The sequence below is a fragment of the Bactrocera dorsalis genome, chromosome 2, assembly GCF_023373825.1.
Source record: "Bactrocera dorsalis isolate Fly_Bdor chromosome 2, ASM2337382v1, whole genome shotgun sequence".
In the NCBI taxonomy this organism is placed as follows: Eukaryota; Metazoa; Arthropoda; class Insecta; order Diptera; family Tephritidae; genus Bactrocera; species Bactrocera dorsalis.
Genome location: NC_064304.1, coordinates 77,255,469 through 77,273,468, shown reverse-complemented (window position 1 = coordinate 77,273,468; position 18,000 = coordinate 77,255,469). Strand labels below are relative to the sequence as shown.

Sequence of the window (18,000 nt, the reverse complement as noted above, 5' to 3'; positions counted from 1 at the left end):
CTTCGCAAAACACTTTCCCCGCGACAGCTGCTTCCTCCCCGGTGGCCGTTCGAAGCTTGCAACCGACTAATGGTTCAACCGTTCCTCTTACCACATTCGGTCGGATAATTGAATGTGTGGCACCAGTATCCAAAGTAAGGGTTGACAGTCGTCCATTTACGATGCCGTTGATAGTAAGATTGTTGTCATGGCGACCTATTTGTGATATCGAGATGGCGGGGCAAATAGTTGTGGGAACCAGCTCACGCCCCTTTGAACTGTTCCGTTTTAGTTTAACGACTTGTGAGATGTGGATGCTCCGTCCTCGTTATCTGTTGGTTGTTTCCGTTTTGATGGGTTTACCTTTATATTGCAATTTCGGGCAAAGTGACCCGCTTTTCCACAGTTGAAACATCTTCCTGTTGTATTTACTCGCGGTGCAGCAATTGCCTTCAGAGTCTTCAACATTTCTTCCATCAGCGCCGGTTGTTCCATTTCAACCCTCTGTACTTTGTGTGCTGGTTTACTTAGTAGGGAAGCTGTTTCCTGTGTGAGGGCGTGCGAAACCGTTTCAGCAAACGTTCTTTTTGGCAATGCATATGTGGCGCGTTTGGTGTCCACATCACGAATTCCATTTATGAAACATTGAATTTTTACCCTCTCAATGTAATCCACAGGTGCATCTGCATTTGCCAAATGAGCCAGTCGTTCTATTTCAGTTGCGAACTCTTGCAATGACTCGTTCATTTTCTGACCCCTATTTTGCAGTTCGATCTGGTATATTTGTTTCCGGTGCTCACTACCATATCGTCTTTCTATCGCACTCATCAATGCCTCATAGTTGTCCCGTTCACAGTCTGGAATAGTCTGAAGGATTTCTGCCGCAGGCCCTTTCAATGATACAAACAAGGACGCCACTTTGTCCGCTGCATTCCAGTTATTGGCCATTGCTGTCTTTTCAAACTGAAGTTTGAAAATTTGAAATGGAATACTTCCATCGAATGTGGGTGCCTTCAATCTTTGATTATTTATTGATGGTGCAGGGCCATGTAGTTGCAGTTCTCGCACACGATTACTTAACTGAAGAACTTCTGATTTTAAATTTTCTTCGTCGTTTTTTAAAGTGCTTAATTCGTCTTCAAATTTTGAAAATTTCTCTTGCACTTGTGTATTATTTTCTGTAATCTGTTGTGCCAAACGCTTTTCTAACTGCGTATTATTTTCAGTCATTTGTTGTGTAAGGCGAGACTCTAACTGTGATGTATTTTCAGCTATTTGCGTTATTTGCTGTGCCAGACGATTTTCTGTTTGCACTACATTCTCGGCTATTTGCTGTGCCAGACGATTTTCTGTTTGCACTGCATTTTCTGTTATTTGTGATATATTTTCAGCTATTATTTGCTTAAAAGCCACTAACAGCATGTTCATGTCTGCACTTGATGATGTTCGTTGTTCTTCTACTTTTTCTTCTACCTTTGTAGAAGTTTCTGGCCCATTAAATTCGAACTCGTCCACATTAATTCCATCCGCTTCCATTGCTTCACGTAATCGTGCCTGCAGATCCGCCTTTTGCCCGCTTATCGGCAAATTACGCTCCTCCAGTTCTTTTTTTAATTGCTGAATTCTCAATTCTCCGAATTTAACCATCTTGAATTTGGATTATTTGACAATCCCACTTCTGACACCAATTGTTACGAATTTACTCTTTGCTAGTTCACTTTGTTAGGTTCGTATCTCTGGATTGACAAATAAAATCAACACTGTTTAATTTAATTCGACAACTCTTTATTTCACAACTCGTCTACACTATAGCAGTTTACTCTTAGCACTGATTGATTACGTTGGCGCTGCCACGGCTTATATAGCCACGCACTTCTCGCTGATGCCGACGTGTCCTTCTAGAATATCGCGTCTGGAAATTACCAGAACATACGGCTATAGCCACGCACTTCTCGCTGATGCCGACGTGTCCTTCTAGAATATCGCGTCTGGAAATTACCAGAACATACGGCTATACGGCGCCAGACGCAAGCAGACAGTCGCGGCGCCAGACTCAGCAACTGTTTAACTAGACAAGCAGACAGTGCGGCGCCAGATGTCTACAACAAGACAAATGCTATTCCATATACCTACAGCTATTGTTCATAATCAGGGATGCATATAGCAATACAAATAAAACTTAATACTACTTTTTGTAACAATATTCACAAAAACCGCTTTTCGTCCCAATTTCAGCACTTGTTGTGAAATCAGCAAACTTAATGCACTCACTTTTGGCACAAAAATACGTTACAATAGGGATGTCTCGCTCTATCTTATTACTTTTATACTATTCAGAGTTTGTACCAGTTGTGTTACAAAAACAAATATAAGAATGGTAAAATTACAGTCAAAAATAGGGTTTGTAACATTTCTGTCACATGGCCAGGTAAAGGGTTAATCGAAGTTAACGATCAAACTTATATCGGAATATAAGCCAATATTTACAGATTATGTATAGAAAATTTTAGCTGCTAGGTTTTGCTAGCCGCTGCGTAACCTTGAAAAGAACAACGTGGTCTCGTCGCTTTTGAGCATTTTTTTCGTTTGTGTAACTGTGCTTTATGTGGTGTGTGTTGTTAATATCGTGATTGTCTTTGTGCGTTTTCTTGTGTTGTTTTTTGATTCCGTTCAGTTGTTAATTTTCTTTTCTTAAGTTATTTATAATTTTTTATTATATTCTTTACTTTTTATAAAAGAGCTTCTTACGAATGCGAAGTAAGCCGCATTTATATATATAATAAGTGGTGTTCCGTAACAGGTAAAAATCCAGTCAAGATTAAAAGTATATTTCAATTTGTGAAATTGAAAATAATGAATGATGGCTATATAATGAAAGCGGAATATTTGGATTGGAAAAAACGCGTTAATTACTGCTGCAAGAGAATTGCAATATTTTGGAGTGACTGCAAACGAAATTGGCTTTCGAAAAATGAATCGTTTTCATTCAATTCCGATCAATACACTTCAACTGAAAATAATATTGAACGTGGTCGTCACAAAATTAGTTTCTCTGAGTGTTCAAGCCGAACAAAGAGAAGACGGATTGCTGAGTTGAATGAGTCTGCCGCTGAATATTTGCGTTCTACTGCTGTTGTAGAAAAAATCTCGCCTGCAAGTGCTAATGAAATTATTTCGCTTATAATGGAAGCGAATTTAACAAAGCACCAATATATCCTCATTAGGGAGTTTGTCAATAGCAAAATTTCTACAGAGCTTTTTTGTAGCTATGATAATGTTTTAAAAGAAAAAAAAGAAATGTTATCCGGAAAACATTACTGTTAGTGAAGCACATGCAGAAGTGGAGCTTCAAAGTTTATTGGACCACACAACAAAGCACATTATTGAGTTGCAGGATAATGTAATACATGATGTTGTCGCCGATCCTGTTTGCAACCTAAAACTTACAGGGAAATGGGGTTTCGACGGAAGCTCTGGATACAGCGAATACAAGCAGAAAGTGGCGAACAATAGTTTGGAAGATAGCCACTTATTTGTCACGTCATATGTTCCTCTTGCCTTGTTAGTAACTGAAGATGCTTCGAAAATTATATGGAAAAACCCACGACCAGCATCCACACGATACTGTCGACCTGTGCGGTTTCAATTTATAAAGGAATCAACTGAATTGAGTATCAAGGAGGAAAAATACTTTAAAGACAAAATTAAGAATTTTGTTCCGACGAAGGTAACTGTTGGTGATAAAACAATAAGTGTTCAGCATGTTTTGCAGCTCACAATGGTTGATAGCAAAATTTGTAATGCCTTAGCCCAAACATCGTCCTCAAAATGCTATATATGCAACGCGAGGCCCACAGAGATGATCAATATTGAAAAAAGTTTAGAAAGGCAAGTCCATCTGGATCGATTTCAATTTGGATTGTCACCACTTCATGCATACATACGATTTTTTGAATATTTTGTTCATTTGTCATACAGACTTGATGTACAAGTCTGACAAGTTCGAAGCGCCGAAGGAAAACAAAAAGTTATTGAAAGGAAAAGAAAAATGCAAACAGAATTTCGCTTAAAAATGGGATTGATTGTCGATAAGCCGAAGATTAGTGGATGTGGGACATAGAATGATGCAAACACTGCAAGACAATTCTTCAGTAATCCTGGGTTATCTTCGGAAATTATAGGCCTAGATAAAGACCTCATTGAAAGATGTGCAACAATATTGCAAGCACTCTGTTCAGGATACAAAATTAATTTTGAAAAATTTAGGACATTTGCTCTCCAAATAGCCTTTGATTTAACAAGGACATATTCATGGTATTATCTTCCGCCTACTGTTCATAAGATTTTAATTCATGGACCATCCATAATTGAAAACGCTCTGTTGTCGATTGGGGAATTGTCGGAGGAAGCTGCTGAGTCAAGAAATAAGGGCATAAAAAAATTTCGTCTGCAGCATACAAGGAACATTTCTCGAGTAGCAACAAATGAAGACCTACTCAATCGTCTACTCCTTTCATCGGATCTTTTCATAACGGAACAACGAAAGATACCACCTAAACTGAAGTCAATTTTAAATAAATATGTGCATGATCTTTTAGAATAATATTTTATACAATAATATGCTTAGTACTTGTTAAAATTACAAACAAATTCATTAGTCTGTGATATGGGGACTTACGAGCAGGGGGTGTAACTTAAGGAGTGAGTTGAATGTGAACGATATTTTATATTTATTTATTTATTTATATTTTTATAGAATTTCGGAAAAAATTTAGAATTTTTATCTCCACTAGAAGTATTTTTGGCCGCTCGCTCCATACAAGCCCGACCACTGTGCGCTTGTTAAATTCAAAGAGTTATATTTTATACTTTGTGAAATAATAAATTCCGAAATTGATAACCACTTGAAGTGAAGTGTAAACGAATTCTTTTTAATAACAATTTGGGCGAAGTTATATGGTGAGTGCGGAAAAGGTGGTAAAATAATAATACATGGTCCTTCGAGCCTAAAATAAATGCACTACGGAAACTAAATATATATATATATATATATATGGAAAGTGACTGAAAGCTTAAACAAAAACCAATAATAATAATTAATTCTAAAAACATAAAATCAAGTCTTGTGAAAATACAAAATACACTCAGTGCTGTGGGCCGTGAATTTATATACTCAAATGCAACCAAGTACACAAGTGATAGGAAACGTATACAAAATACAACAATTAGAAACAAAAAAAGAAAAAGAAAGTGACAACAGCAGTACAAAGTGCTTGTTATACAAAAGCACAAAATAGAGAATACATATCTCACCTAATAAAAGAAAAAAAGAAAACAAAAAAAAAAATAAGCGGGTGCGAACTAAAATTAAAATAACTAAAACTGACTAAAAAACAAACACACTTACAATAATTTATACGGGCGCGAGTTCTAACAGGAATAAAAAAAGAAAAGAAAGCAGATAAGAGAAAGGGGAATAACCAGCTGGCATCCAACGAAGGGGAGAAATTGAACAACAAACTCACTGATCGGTACAACCCAAAAGCCCCTAAGGGAAATCAAAGTGAGTTGTATCGTTTCCATTTTTTGTTTTAATTTATGTATATATATATGTATGCTAGTAACTACGGTTGCATATAAAACCGTTTAAGCATTAAGCAACGTTTTATTAAAACGGATATAAAATACTACGGTATAATATAAAAAAAACGATATTAAAAAAACAAAAAAAATGCTTACCTTTGTTTATGCAAACATTCACCAAAACGAGAATATTAACTCAGTTTTCAAGTATTTACTTGTAAATTTCCCGGCAATACTTCCTCTGCTTTTTAAAGCAGAAAACGGAATTGCTCAAATTAAGCAATAGGAGCAATAAAAAATTCTTAAGAAAGCATTAAAGAGAGAGAGAATATAAACATGCATATATACATACATTTATATAAATATCATTGTTAATATACCCCACTAGCAAAAGGTAATAGGTAGTGTATGAGTTGGTAAGAGCCAAAGTGAGGGTCTTACTGCTGAATTCATTGCTGAATTTTAACACAGCGATGTCCTAGGAACTTCAGAACAGATCAACTCACATACCGAGGGATACAAATCGATCAGGTGTACACATTACCAAACTATATATTTGAAGACATGAATTAGTCAGTTGTAAGCATTACCGGCTCACTGGGTATACGAATCGATCAGTTGTGCGAATTACCGGCTCACATACCTGGGTATACGAATCTATCAGTTGTACGCATTATCGGCTCACATACCTAAATATATGAATCGATGAGTTGTAGGCATTTCCTACTAAAACGAATCCAAAATAGATATCTTATAGTTTTATATTTTTTAATTCAATTAGAAATAATAAAGAAATCCATTGCAGTACAAATTGCTATAATTAAGATTTTACATTTAAAAATAATGTCAATGTTACTTAAATTAATTATGTTCATACTTTAATTTATTATATTTGTTTATCTTTTTACTTTTTCAAAGAGCCCGCTTTGTGATATCGGTTTTTACCCATCTGGAAAGCTCTTTTGAGCTCCCGCTCATAATCGCCTTTAGTGAAACCTTCCACTTGCATTGCTTCTAAAAAAAATAAACAAAGTGTATCAAAACAAAGACTTATTAATTACGGAAAAGTAAAATTTACCATATATGGCATTATTTAGGCACTCAACCTTGTCTTGCATTTAACTGCACCATGACGCTATCGCTGAGAATTTTTTTCATTCCGTTTGTAACTCCAATTGATCCAATAATGTTTTTTATAATAGACACCTGATACACCGATACATATATGTTGGTAAGGCTTTAGACTTACGTATATATCTTTATTTTTGGAAACATCATCTTCAATTTCCGTGAGTTGCATTACGTCGCATACTTTTGCTGTACATATTTAAATAACTTTTAATACTTCACACGCGACCGCTTTCAACCGATACTTAAAATTTACTAAAAACGACAATCATTAAAATTGAAAGACAACAATTGTCGGCGTCGTGGCAGGACTAACGGTTACCAATTATTTTCAGAAAAGAACAACAACAAAAAAGCATCGGTTTTGTCACACAACCTATTTCCTATGAAATTTAGTACTGAAGCGCTTGTACGGATGACCAACTCATATGAATAAAATTCGCACATTTCTTGAAGATAACAACAACGATTTTAAAGCGAAATTTTTTCGTTTCTTGCCCCGCAACCCATTATCAACTCGCTTACTTTTTTCAGTAGTGAATTATTCTGCTACTGGGACATTAACACACATACCTTGAATTATTTATATACATACTTATGTATATGCTTACAAATAACTGCAGAGGTTAAATACCTGCATACAATTTCTATCCTGTCCGGTTTATTCGTAACGCCAAAATTAAATTTCTAGACATACATACATATGGCATTCATGCGGCCTATAGTTATACAAGTATATACAAACTTCTAAACATATATCCACACATAGGATATAATTTATACATTAAAAATTATAATAAAAACTTTAAATAGGCAAACAAATTTTAATAAAATCCCTCTCTCTTTGTGAAAAAGAACAAGAGAAGTGCACATAACACTAATAGCAGGAACAGCGAAAAACGCTACTCCCTTCCTTCCTTTTCCTTCCTTAGCGAGGAAAATGTGTTAAAAATGCGTGGTAAAAATGCAGAAATCAGCCATCTTTGTTTGCTTTCATTTGAACAGTGTTGCCATTGCTCAATACGCATATATAGTTTTGTACACATCTATGTTTTCAATTACGGCGGGTATTGTCACTTGCGAAGCGAATGAAAATTTTGGAGAGTTTCGCCGTGGCGAATTGTAAGTTGCGAATCTCTAACGAATTCGCCAGAAAATGGCGAACGAGTGGCGAAAATATATTTCTGGTATTGCCACTGGCGAAAAAACGTCATTCGCTTCGCCATTAGTGTCAAAATTTGACGAATGTATTTTTTATTCGCTATTTGAAATGGAAAGGACGTAAGTAAATTTTGATCGTTATTTGAGCAAATGTAATTATTTAATTATATTTAACAAAACGATACTTCTAGAACAAAACGTACAACAACGCAACAATTTCAAAAATTGGTTGCGTTAATGGAAAATAATCCGGACGTCGCCAGAGGAATGGGGAATTTTGGATCGACGAAGAAAAGCAGGGCAGAGCAATGGGATCTGTTCGCTGCCGAACTCAATGCCATTGGTCCACCATTGCGAAACGGACGCGAGTGGAATAAGGTAAAAATTTAATTAATTTGTTTGGCTGAAGTTACTTATGTGTAGCATTTAGGTTTGGTTAGATTATAAACTGAAACTAAAAAAAAAAAATAGCGACAAACCGACGCGAAACTGTTGCCACAGGAGGAGGACCTTATGCTCAGCAAAGTTTATCTCCATTAGAGCAAAGTGTGGATGAGCTTCTTCACCTTCAGGCGGCTGTAAATCCTACAGGCTTAGCATATGGCTCTAATGAAGTGGAAACTGCGGTAAATAATAATGAAATGCAGCCAGAAGAGCGCACGACCGTGGAAACACAACGAGCCATGGATTTGGCATCGCAATCCTCAAGCAGCCGTCCTAGAATGACAGTAGAGGAACGTGAAGTCATTCGGATGAAAGCGTTGGAAAAGCAAGCCGAAGTGCAAGACATCCTTTCCAACAAAATTGCAAAAATGGAAAGAAAAATAGATGAAATTGCAAGGTATGCAAGAAAAACTTATGAACTTAAACAGGAAGAAATTAAATTAATGAAAATGAAAGAAGAAAGGAAGAAGGAAGAATATTTAGAGAAAAAAAAAGACATAAAGAAAAGATGGAAATAAAACTACAAATTTTAAAATTAAAAATGCAAAAAAAATAGGGTGCTTGTAAATAGATTGAATTTAGTTTATAGTTTATTTCATAAGAATGTGATGAATTTTTTTTTATTTCATATTTTAACCATGTGATGAATTTATTTTTACTTTATTATTGTAAGTGACGGAATTGAATCTGTGATTTTTTTAAGAAAACATGTGATGAATTTATTTTTACTTTATTATTGTAAGTGACAGAATTGAATCTGTGATTTTTTTAATTTAATTTAAAAGCATGTAGTTTTTGTAATTTTTATATATTTATTATCTATGTAATATTGAATTTCAAAGTATTGAATAAAATAAAATAATACAATATATTATTCACTGAAGTCGGTATAGTTTCATTTACATCAGAGCATCAGCAATTTGTCTTCTGCGGCGCTCTCCTGGTGAACCATTGCCATTTTCATTAATTGGTTCCAATGGTACAACGGCATCAAAGAAGGTTTCAGCCTCCTCCGGATCACCCATTCTAAATTTTTTACAAATGTTGTGCAAGGCGCAGCATATATTAATAACGGATGTTACTTTAGCAGGATCGTAGCGCATATTTCTATCACTCAGAAGACATCTGAAACGGCATTTCAAAACTCCAATCGTACGTTCAACAACATTTCTCGCTTTCGCGTGCTTCTTATTAAAAATTGACTCCCTAGTTCCAGATTCTGCATGACGGAAAGGTGTTAATAAATAAGGGCTTAGTGGGTATCCGGAGTCACCTGCAAATGTATTATTGTTTTCAATATTCAAGATTAAACTTGCGCAGTAGTCAAATATTGCGAATACCTAAATAAATAGAGTTCTGATCTCCATTTTGATGCGCTGCCTCTAAACATGCCTTTAGAGAACTATTGTTCCATACGAACGAATCGTGTGTAGAACCAGCATATCTAGCATCCACAAAACGGATATTCATATCATGATCACAAGCCTGTAATAAAAATATAACAAAATTTTTATACCAATTTTACTGTATTAAATTCATAAAAACTCACAATCATTGCATTTATGCTAAAAAATCCTTTTCTGTTTAGATAGAGGTGTTTGTTTGTGGTAGGAGCATAAATCGCGATATGGGTTCCATCGATGCAGCCTATTACATTTGGTATTCCCGATCTTGAATAAAATTTGCTCCTTGCCTGCTGCTTTTCTTCTTCACTCATATCTACGCTTATATGGGTACGACAAATTTCATTTTCCAAAATGGGTATGATCTCTTTTAAAATAAGGGAAACTGTTGGTTGAGCAAGTCCCAACTGAAATTCATTCCCTATAGCTTGTTGGTAACTGCCATGTGCAAAAAATCTGAGTGCGGCACACAATTTTAACATGGGCGTTATGGAAGACGACATCCGACAATGAAATTTGTCTTTGATTTTATCCAGCACATACATAAATGCGTCCTTGTTCAAGCGGAAATTCGCAACGAATCTACAAATACGTGTACATTGAACAAAAACTTCTTATTATTCATTATAATTGAACTGGATACATACACTGTGTTAGGTAGCTCTGTAGGATTAGAATTATCTCTAATAAAACGGCGCTGTCGAAGAAGATTAGTTCGCGTTTCCACATCGTAATTATCTTCAAAATACAGATCCGCGTTATTAAACATATTTTCAAATTTCAGTTGATATAATAAAAAAATTTTTAAGTATAAATGGCACAAATGTCAAATTCGGATGAACGCACTACTTTTTTCATGAATGGCAACGACGTATTTTAGCGAATACGTTCATTCGCCATTCACAATGCAAAATTGGGGTATGTTCGCTAAAGCGTTCGCTTCGCCAAATAAATTCGCTTCGCAAGTGACAATACCCGCCTACAATTTTTATACCCTGAACAGGGTATATTAAGTTTGTCATGAAGTTTGTAATACCCAGAAGGAATCATCGGAGACCCTATAAAGTATATATAAATGATCAGTATGTCGAGCTGAGTCGATTTAGCCATGTCCGTCTGTCCATCTGTCTGTCTGTATATATACGAACTAATCCCTCAGTTTTTAAGAAATCGTTTTGAAATTTGAACATATAGCTGCCATACAAACTGAACGATCGGAATCAAGTTCTTGTATGGACAACTTTCACATTTTACAAGATATATTCAGGAAATTTGGTATATATTATTTTCTGAAGCAGCAGTGTAATCTCCGAAGAAATTGTTCAGATCGGTTAACTATAGCATATAGCTGCCATACAAACTGAACGATCGGAATCAAGTCCTTGTATGGACAACTTTCACATTTGACAAGATATATTCAGGAAATTTGGTAAAGATTATTTTTTAACGCAACAATGTAATCTCTAAAAAACTTTTCCAGAACGGATTACTATAGCATATAGCTTCTATACAAACTGAACACATACGAGGTGTGTTCAAAAAGTATCGCGAATCGTAACTGACAGTTTTCTTCGATTGCAGGAGCGTGGTGCATCATGAGTTCTTGCCACTGGGAAGAACGGTCAATAAGGAATATTACCTGCAAGTTATGCGCAATTTGCGCGAAGCAATCCGCCAGAAACGCCCGGATTTGTGGAAGAACAAAAATTTGCTTTTGCACCACGATAACGCCCCTGCTTACTCATCGTTGCTTGTGCGCGACTTTTTGGCCAAAAACAACACACTAATGATGCCGCAGGCACGGTATTCCCCCGATCTGGCCCCCTGTGACTTTTTCTTGTTCCCTAACTGAAGAGGCCCATGAAAGGACGACGTTACGCTTCTATTGACGAGATGAAGACGACCTCGAAGGAGGAGCTGAAGAAGATAAAAAAAAATGATTTTTTGAAGTGCTTCGAAGATTGGAAAAACTGTTGGCACCAGTGTATAATGTCTCATGGGGATTACTTTGAAGGGGACAAAATAGATATTCATGAATAAATAAATAATTCTTGAAAAAACACAAAATTCGCTATACTTTTTGAAAACACCTCGTAGTTACTAACAGAAATGCACCTGTGAAGGGCATTTAGCTTCGGCGCAACCGAAGTTAACGTTTTGTTTATAATATAAAATATCAAAAGTGAAAACAAACTATTACAAATAGTTTATATATTTATAAATAATAGCTTTCGACTCTGATTTTGAGTTATTTTAAGAAAATTTCAAACATATTGAAGACAACTTTTATAATTACTAGCATTTTTCGCTGTTCACTTACATTGTGCGCCCATAAGATAGGTCGTATCAGCTGACACGGGCCACGATTCTACGTTTTGGCTGTTTCTGCTATAAAGCATAAGTACAAGCACATAAAAACGCATAAACATACTTATATACAAAAGCTATTGATCCATTCCGTCACATACGTATGAGGGCATACCAATAAATCCAGAAGATAAAAAATACTCGCAATACATTAAAAAAAAATATTATTATACAGAATGAATTTAGAGTAAGACATATCTAAATTCATTTCTGAGAGTGACTGTCTAATAAAATACTGCACTCGATTTGCTTCTTCGCCGATTCAAGACAATTCTGAATCGGCGCTAAAAATAAAAAGCCAAATGATTGAAAATCCAAGCTGCATATGACGCAACGAGTCATATCTACCAGAAAACTTCAAATCTTCTGCTAACGCCAAATTTGAAAACTGCTTAGATCAGTATGAAGACACAAAAATTATGATCCTTCCGTTTAATGTTTACTGCCGTGTACATAAACCATCCAAAATTATCGCAAAAGCAAAAATTGTATCATCTCCGATACAAAACAAAAGGTCAAGCAGGCGTAATAATCGGTGGGCCATCTAACGTTTTAAATTTGAATTATCTACATTTCGACATTGGAAACGTCAAATTCCATTCGGAAAGTGACAGATATTCAGTAAAATGCTTAAAATTTACGAAATAAGTCGCTATTCACTATTCTACAGTTCGTAGATTGGGCAGAAGATCGTTTGGCCGAGGATGGTCAATTTTACCGAAAAATCATCTTTACGGACGAGGCTCATTTCCACCTCGATGGTTACGTCAACAAGCAGAATTGTCGCATTTGGGGTACAGAAAACCCGCACGAAATCGTCGAGAAGCCAATGTACCCATCACGAATCACTGTATGGTGCGAATTTTAGTCTGGTGGAATCATCGGCCCATTTTTCTTCAAAAATGAAGAAGGAACCGTAACCATCAATGGTGAGCGATATCGCGCAATGTTAACCGAATTTTTCTTCAACCACATTGAAGAGGAAGACTTGGACAACATTTGGTTCCAGCATGACGGCGCTACGTGCCATACAGCAAACGCTACACTCAATCTTTTACGTCCTATCTTCGAAATTTAAAATTTTATTTGGCATTAAGTGATGACAATTTCAACTTGGCTTGGGAAGCTTGGTCGACAAGCAAGTAACGATACTCATGAACTTGCCAAAAATTCAAAAAGAAGCAAGAGAAGAATTCATAAAATTAGAATCCACTGTTTCAAATAGTTTGTCGGTTCTATCGACACAAAAATGTTCCCACAGACAACTGGGGCCCTATTCTGGTAAACATTACCAGCATTACCAGAAAAATCATTACTTCTATGGGAGCAATCGCTCTCATCAAGTAGAGACTACCCAACGGGGCAGAAAATGAAAGATTTCTTAACTGCTCAATATAAAATTGCGGAAAGGGTAGATAAAAAAAAACAGTCAGAACTAAAAACGTTCAACACGACCTAAACATAAGCTTCAATAGACCCCAAGTCAATAACAACAACAATTTAAATAGAAGCTTTTTCAAAGCACAATCGTTCACATCGGAACTGAACAAACATACGTCATGCGAACTATGTCCAGGGGGCATAAATTCAAAGTTTGCGAGAAGTTTAAAAAAAAAATAAATATAAACGATAGGAACAACTTTGTCAAGTCAAAAAGACTCTGTACAAGCTGCTTGTCCCACGCACACAACCGTACTAATTGCGAAAGCAAATTCAACTGCGTATATTGTCATAAAAGACATCATACGATGTTACATTACAAGATGTCTGCCAACACACCTCAAAATAGCGCATTTTCAAGAAAAGCTACGGGTTTAGTTGCAACAGCATCTCCAGAAACACAAAATCTCGAAATTTGCCAAGAGACACCATGTTGCACAAAGGCATTAACAACTCAAAAGCTACCCAGCGAGAATCAAAGTAAGGTATTACTACCAACAGCAGTTGTCTCCACCGAACACAGAGGAGAACTGTTTGAGCTTAGAGCCTTAATAGACCAAGGATCACAACGATCCTGTATAGCGTCTTAGGCACAAAAAAAAAAATTGCCAACAAAGCAAGCAAAATTTGAAATTACGGGAATGGCCGGAAGAGTAGTAGAAAACTCTAACAAAATATGCCCCATTACCCTAATTTCCCCCCAAGCGCATTCAAGCAGATGCTATTGTCTTACCGCAACTAACATACATGCTTTCAAGCTATTAAATAAATAGCAAGCATTGGGATAAGGTTTCACACCTGACTCCACACCACAGCCTCCAGCCCAGACATCCTAATAGTCAGCGACCTTATTCAGCAAATTATACTAGAAGGTGTTGAAAAAATCTCAAACACCCTTCTGGCTCAAAACAACTGAAGTTGAAGAAATATCCAACGAATACCTTAATTCACAATTAAGGAAATTTTGGGAGTTAGAAGAGGTCCCCCCATTTCGATTACAACACCAGAAGATCAGTACTGTGAAGACTTTTATAAAGCCATAACTACTCGATCAGCTAATGGTCGGTATGTCGTACGACTCCACTGAAACAACAATTTCCAGACACACTCGCCCTAGGCCACTCTCGTACCTCTGCAATACACCAGTTTCTAAGTCTGGAAAAAAATCTACTTAGAAAAGGTGAGCTGAAACAAGATTATGATGGTGTCTTAGAAGAATACCTTCATTTAGATCACATGGAGGAAGTAAGCCCATGTGAAAAAATCTTTTTCTTCTTCTTAATTGGCGTAGACACCGCTTAGGTGATTATAGCCGAGTTAACAACCGCGCGCCATTCGTTTCTTCCTTTCGCTACGTGGCGCCAATTGGATATTCCAAGCGAAGCCAGCTCCTTCTCCACTTGGTCCTTCCACCGGAGTGGAGGTCTTCCTCTTCCTCTGCTTCCCGCGGCGGGTACTGCGTCGAATACTTTCAGAGCTGGAATGTTTTCGTCCATCCGGACAACATGACCTAGCCAGCGTAGCCGCTGTCTTTTAATTCGCTGAACTATGTCAATGTCGTCGTATATCTCGTACAGCTCAATTGCCTACTCAGTCCGAAGTAGCACCTGTTGGCAAGAGTTATCCTGCGTTGGATTTCCAGGCTGACGTTGTTGGTGGTGTTAATACTGGTTCCTAAATAGACGAAATTATCTACAACTTCAAAGTTATGACTGTCAACAGTGACTGTTTGTTTGATGACAGGAGATATTTCGTCTTGCCTTCGTTCACTGCCACTGTGAAAAAATCATAAAAGGCAAATATTACTCATTCTACTTGCCACATCATGCAGTAATAAAGCCTGACAAAAAAACAACAGAAGTCAGAGTTGTTTTCAATGCTTCAAGAACCACTAGCTCGGGGTATTCCCTAAATGGTATTCTATTTACGGGACCCACACTCCAACCAGATTTAATGCTCCTCATATTAAATTGGCGTATGTACCAATACGTATTCAATGGGGATGTCGAAAAAATGTATCAAAAAAAAGTCATACATAAAGACGACCAAGATTTTCAGCGAATTATTTTCCGAAAATCTGCCAATCGTCCACTACGCGACTTTAAATTAAAAACAGTAACATTTGGCATCAAAAAATCGGCACTTATCATACAACCCTGGATGATACTGACATCCTTGAACGATTCTCATCGTTCCCCCGAGCGCTCAGAGTAGTCGCCTATATGCTCAGATTCGTAGAGCGTCTCAAGCATAAAGTTAAAGGAGCAACCTATCCCCAATGCAATACCTTGACGCACCAAGACTTACAAAAGGCAAAAGTCGCCCTTATCGCATCAACCCAAACGCTCTATTGCAGCCGCGACATATTATTAAGAGAACTAGTATTAAATCCATTTCTAGACACGAAAGGTCTGCTTCGTGCGAATGGTCGGCTTGCATATTCAAGCCTAATATATATTGAACGCCATCCTATAATTATACCTGAGAGGTGTCCATTTGCCACCTTATTAATCGCATATATCCACATACTACTCCTCCATGCCGAACATCGCCTCATGCAACAATTGGTTCACCAAGAGTTGTATATACCCCGACTTAAGCCTCAAATAAAGAAGTGCATTTTCATGTGCAAGATCTGCACTATGCATAAGCAGAAAATACGAACCCAGATTATGGCAGCACTTCCACCTGAACGCTGCAATTTCGCTCTGTCCTTCACCACCACAGGTGTCGATTTTGTTGGGCCTTTTCAGATAAAGGCGTCCCTGCTAAGATCTCCCACCCTAAAGAAGGTTTACGCGACTGTCTTTGTCTGTTTCACGACAAAAGCAGTACACCTTGAGCTGTGTACTAGTCTGACGACGTAGGCTTTTCTCGCGGCGTTTGCTCGCTCCATCGGACGACGTGGCTTTCCATCAAAAATAATGAGCGCTAATGGCAAAACCTTTATCGGAGCACAACGAGCTACAGAAAAACAGTTTATAGATTTCATAAAAAGGCGTCCCTGCTAAGATCTCCCACCCTAAAGAAGGTTTACGCGACTGTCTTTGTCTGTTTCACGACAAAAGCAGTACACCTTGAGCTGTGTACTAGTCTGACGACGTAGGCTTTTCTCGCGGCGTTTGCTCGCTTCATCGGACGACGTGGCTTTCCATCAAAAATAATGAGCGCTAATGGCAAAACCTTTATCGGAGCACAACGAGCTACAGAAAAACAGTTTATAGATTTCAAGTCTCATCTGACATTGTCCAAAAATACGCTCCGCAAGGTATCAATTGGCAGTTCATTCCCCCATGCGCTCCTCATATGGGCGGTTTATGTAAAAATCTTCAAAACTCATTTCAAGAAGCTAGCTGGCAACTATAAATTCAATTATGAAGAGTTCACGACATTGTTAACTAGAATTGAAGCCGTTCTCAACTCACGGCCTCTCTCATCTCTCTCGCAAGATACCTCAGACTTCACTGCCCTCATTCCCGGCCATTTTCTTAAAGAAGCGCCCATTCTGGTCACACCTGAGCCAGGCGTGGAGACGCTCTCCTTATTAAACAGATGGGAAAGAATTAAAATTCTCCATCATGAAATCAGTTGCCGATGGAAAGAAAATTATTTAAAGGACCTCGTTAAACTATGCTTTTTCACAACAGCCGAAAAAACCGATGTATAAACCGTAAACAAGAAACCGAGAAAAAACCGCAAAATATACCACAAACAATAATTTATTAAAACCAAAAATAACATAAAAGGGTCGATCCACATGACGACCGACTCATGCCACACCACGTGGTAACGTAGTTTACCACTATATTTCACAAATATCTAATGACAATAACCTCTTCTGTAGATAAATATGGATATCGATGCGGCAACAACACCAATGCCAACCATCCGTTCGGCTGTCTCAACACCAGCGCCACGAACGATCACGGCAACAACGCCGTCAACCGCTGCCCGTAGTGCAACCCGAGCAACTCCGACGTCACTACCGAATGAGCCACCTCCCATCCGATGTCCTCTGTGTTGTCGCTCTCACAGGTTGCCACACTGCGGCATATTTAAAGGGATGCCACCTCAGCAACGCCTACAGGTTGCCCGGGCCCATGACCATTGCCTAAGCTACTACAACACAGGAGTGTACGTCCGGCTATGTGTGCCAAATGTGTATGCTTCCGCATCATACTATGCTGCACCGCATCACCAGCCCCGAGACTGAGCGACACTCTGCCCCACGTAACCGCGGAGGTAAAAAACGTTCCAAATGACAGCAATCGCGAAGGCCAATAACCCCTCAGGACGACTCGCGTCCGCGACACCACCACAACGCGACACTGCGGCACCGTACTAGGCCACAAACCCGCCGTCCAACCGGTCTCAGCAACGTGGTAGCCACACTGCAACAACTCCAGCGGTTACTAGGCTAAGTATTTGCCTAGGGGGCCAGGATGGCTAAATGAGTATCAGTCAGCCATCCCCCTTCTGCCCGTCACCACATCTA

The 18,000-nt window shown here is 37.9% G+C and overlaps 2 protein-coding genes across 2 annotated transcripts in view; both read right to left on the bottom strand.

Moving 5' to 3' along the window:
- Positions 1-267: 267 nt before the first annotated feature.
- Positions 268-18,000, bottom strand: part of LOC125776632 (uncharacterized) — a 220,059-nt gene continuing 202,326 nt past the window's right edge. The window contains exon 2 of the mRNA XM_049450072.1: positions 268-1,452. Coding sequence (XP_049306029.1) covers positions 268-1,452 — 1,185 coding nt within the window. The remainder of the gene's footprint in view (positions 1,453-18,000) is intronic.
- On the bottom strand, positions 9,180-10,671 carry LOC125776673 (putative nuclease HARBI1). The gene is made up of 4 exons (XM_049450180.1): positions 10,346-10,671; positions 9,845-10,280; positions 9,636-9,780; positions 9,180-9,568 (listed from the first exon to the last, which is right to left on the bottom strand). The coding sequence occupies exons 1-4, from the start codon at positions 10,465-10,467 to the stop codon at positions 9,195-9,197; spliced, it is 1,077 nt and encodes a 358-aa protein (XP_049306137.1). The 5' UTR covers positions 10,468-10,671; the 3' UTR covers positions 9,180-9,194.

Bases quoted from the DNA above. Each gene is read 5' to 3' on its own strand.
- LOC125776673 (XM_049450180.1), bottom strand. From the start codon at position 10,467: ATGTTTAATAACGCGGATCTGTATTTTGAAGATAATTACGATGTGGAA. The intron at 9,781-9,844 runs GTGAGTTTTTAT...TTTTTATTACAG, and splicing joins TTAGCATAAATGCAATGATT to GCTTGTGATCATGATATGAA. The intron at 9,569-9,635 runs GTATTCGCAATA...ATACATTTGCAG, and splicing joins TCAGAACTCTATTTATTTAG to GTGACTCCGGATACCCACTA.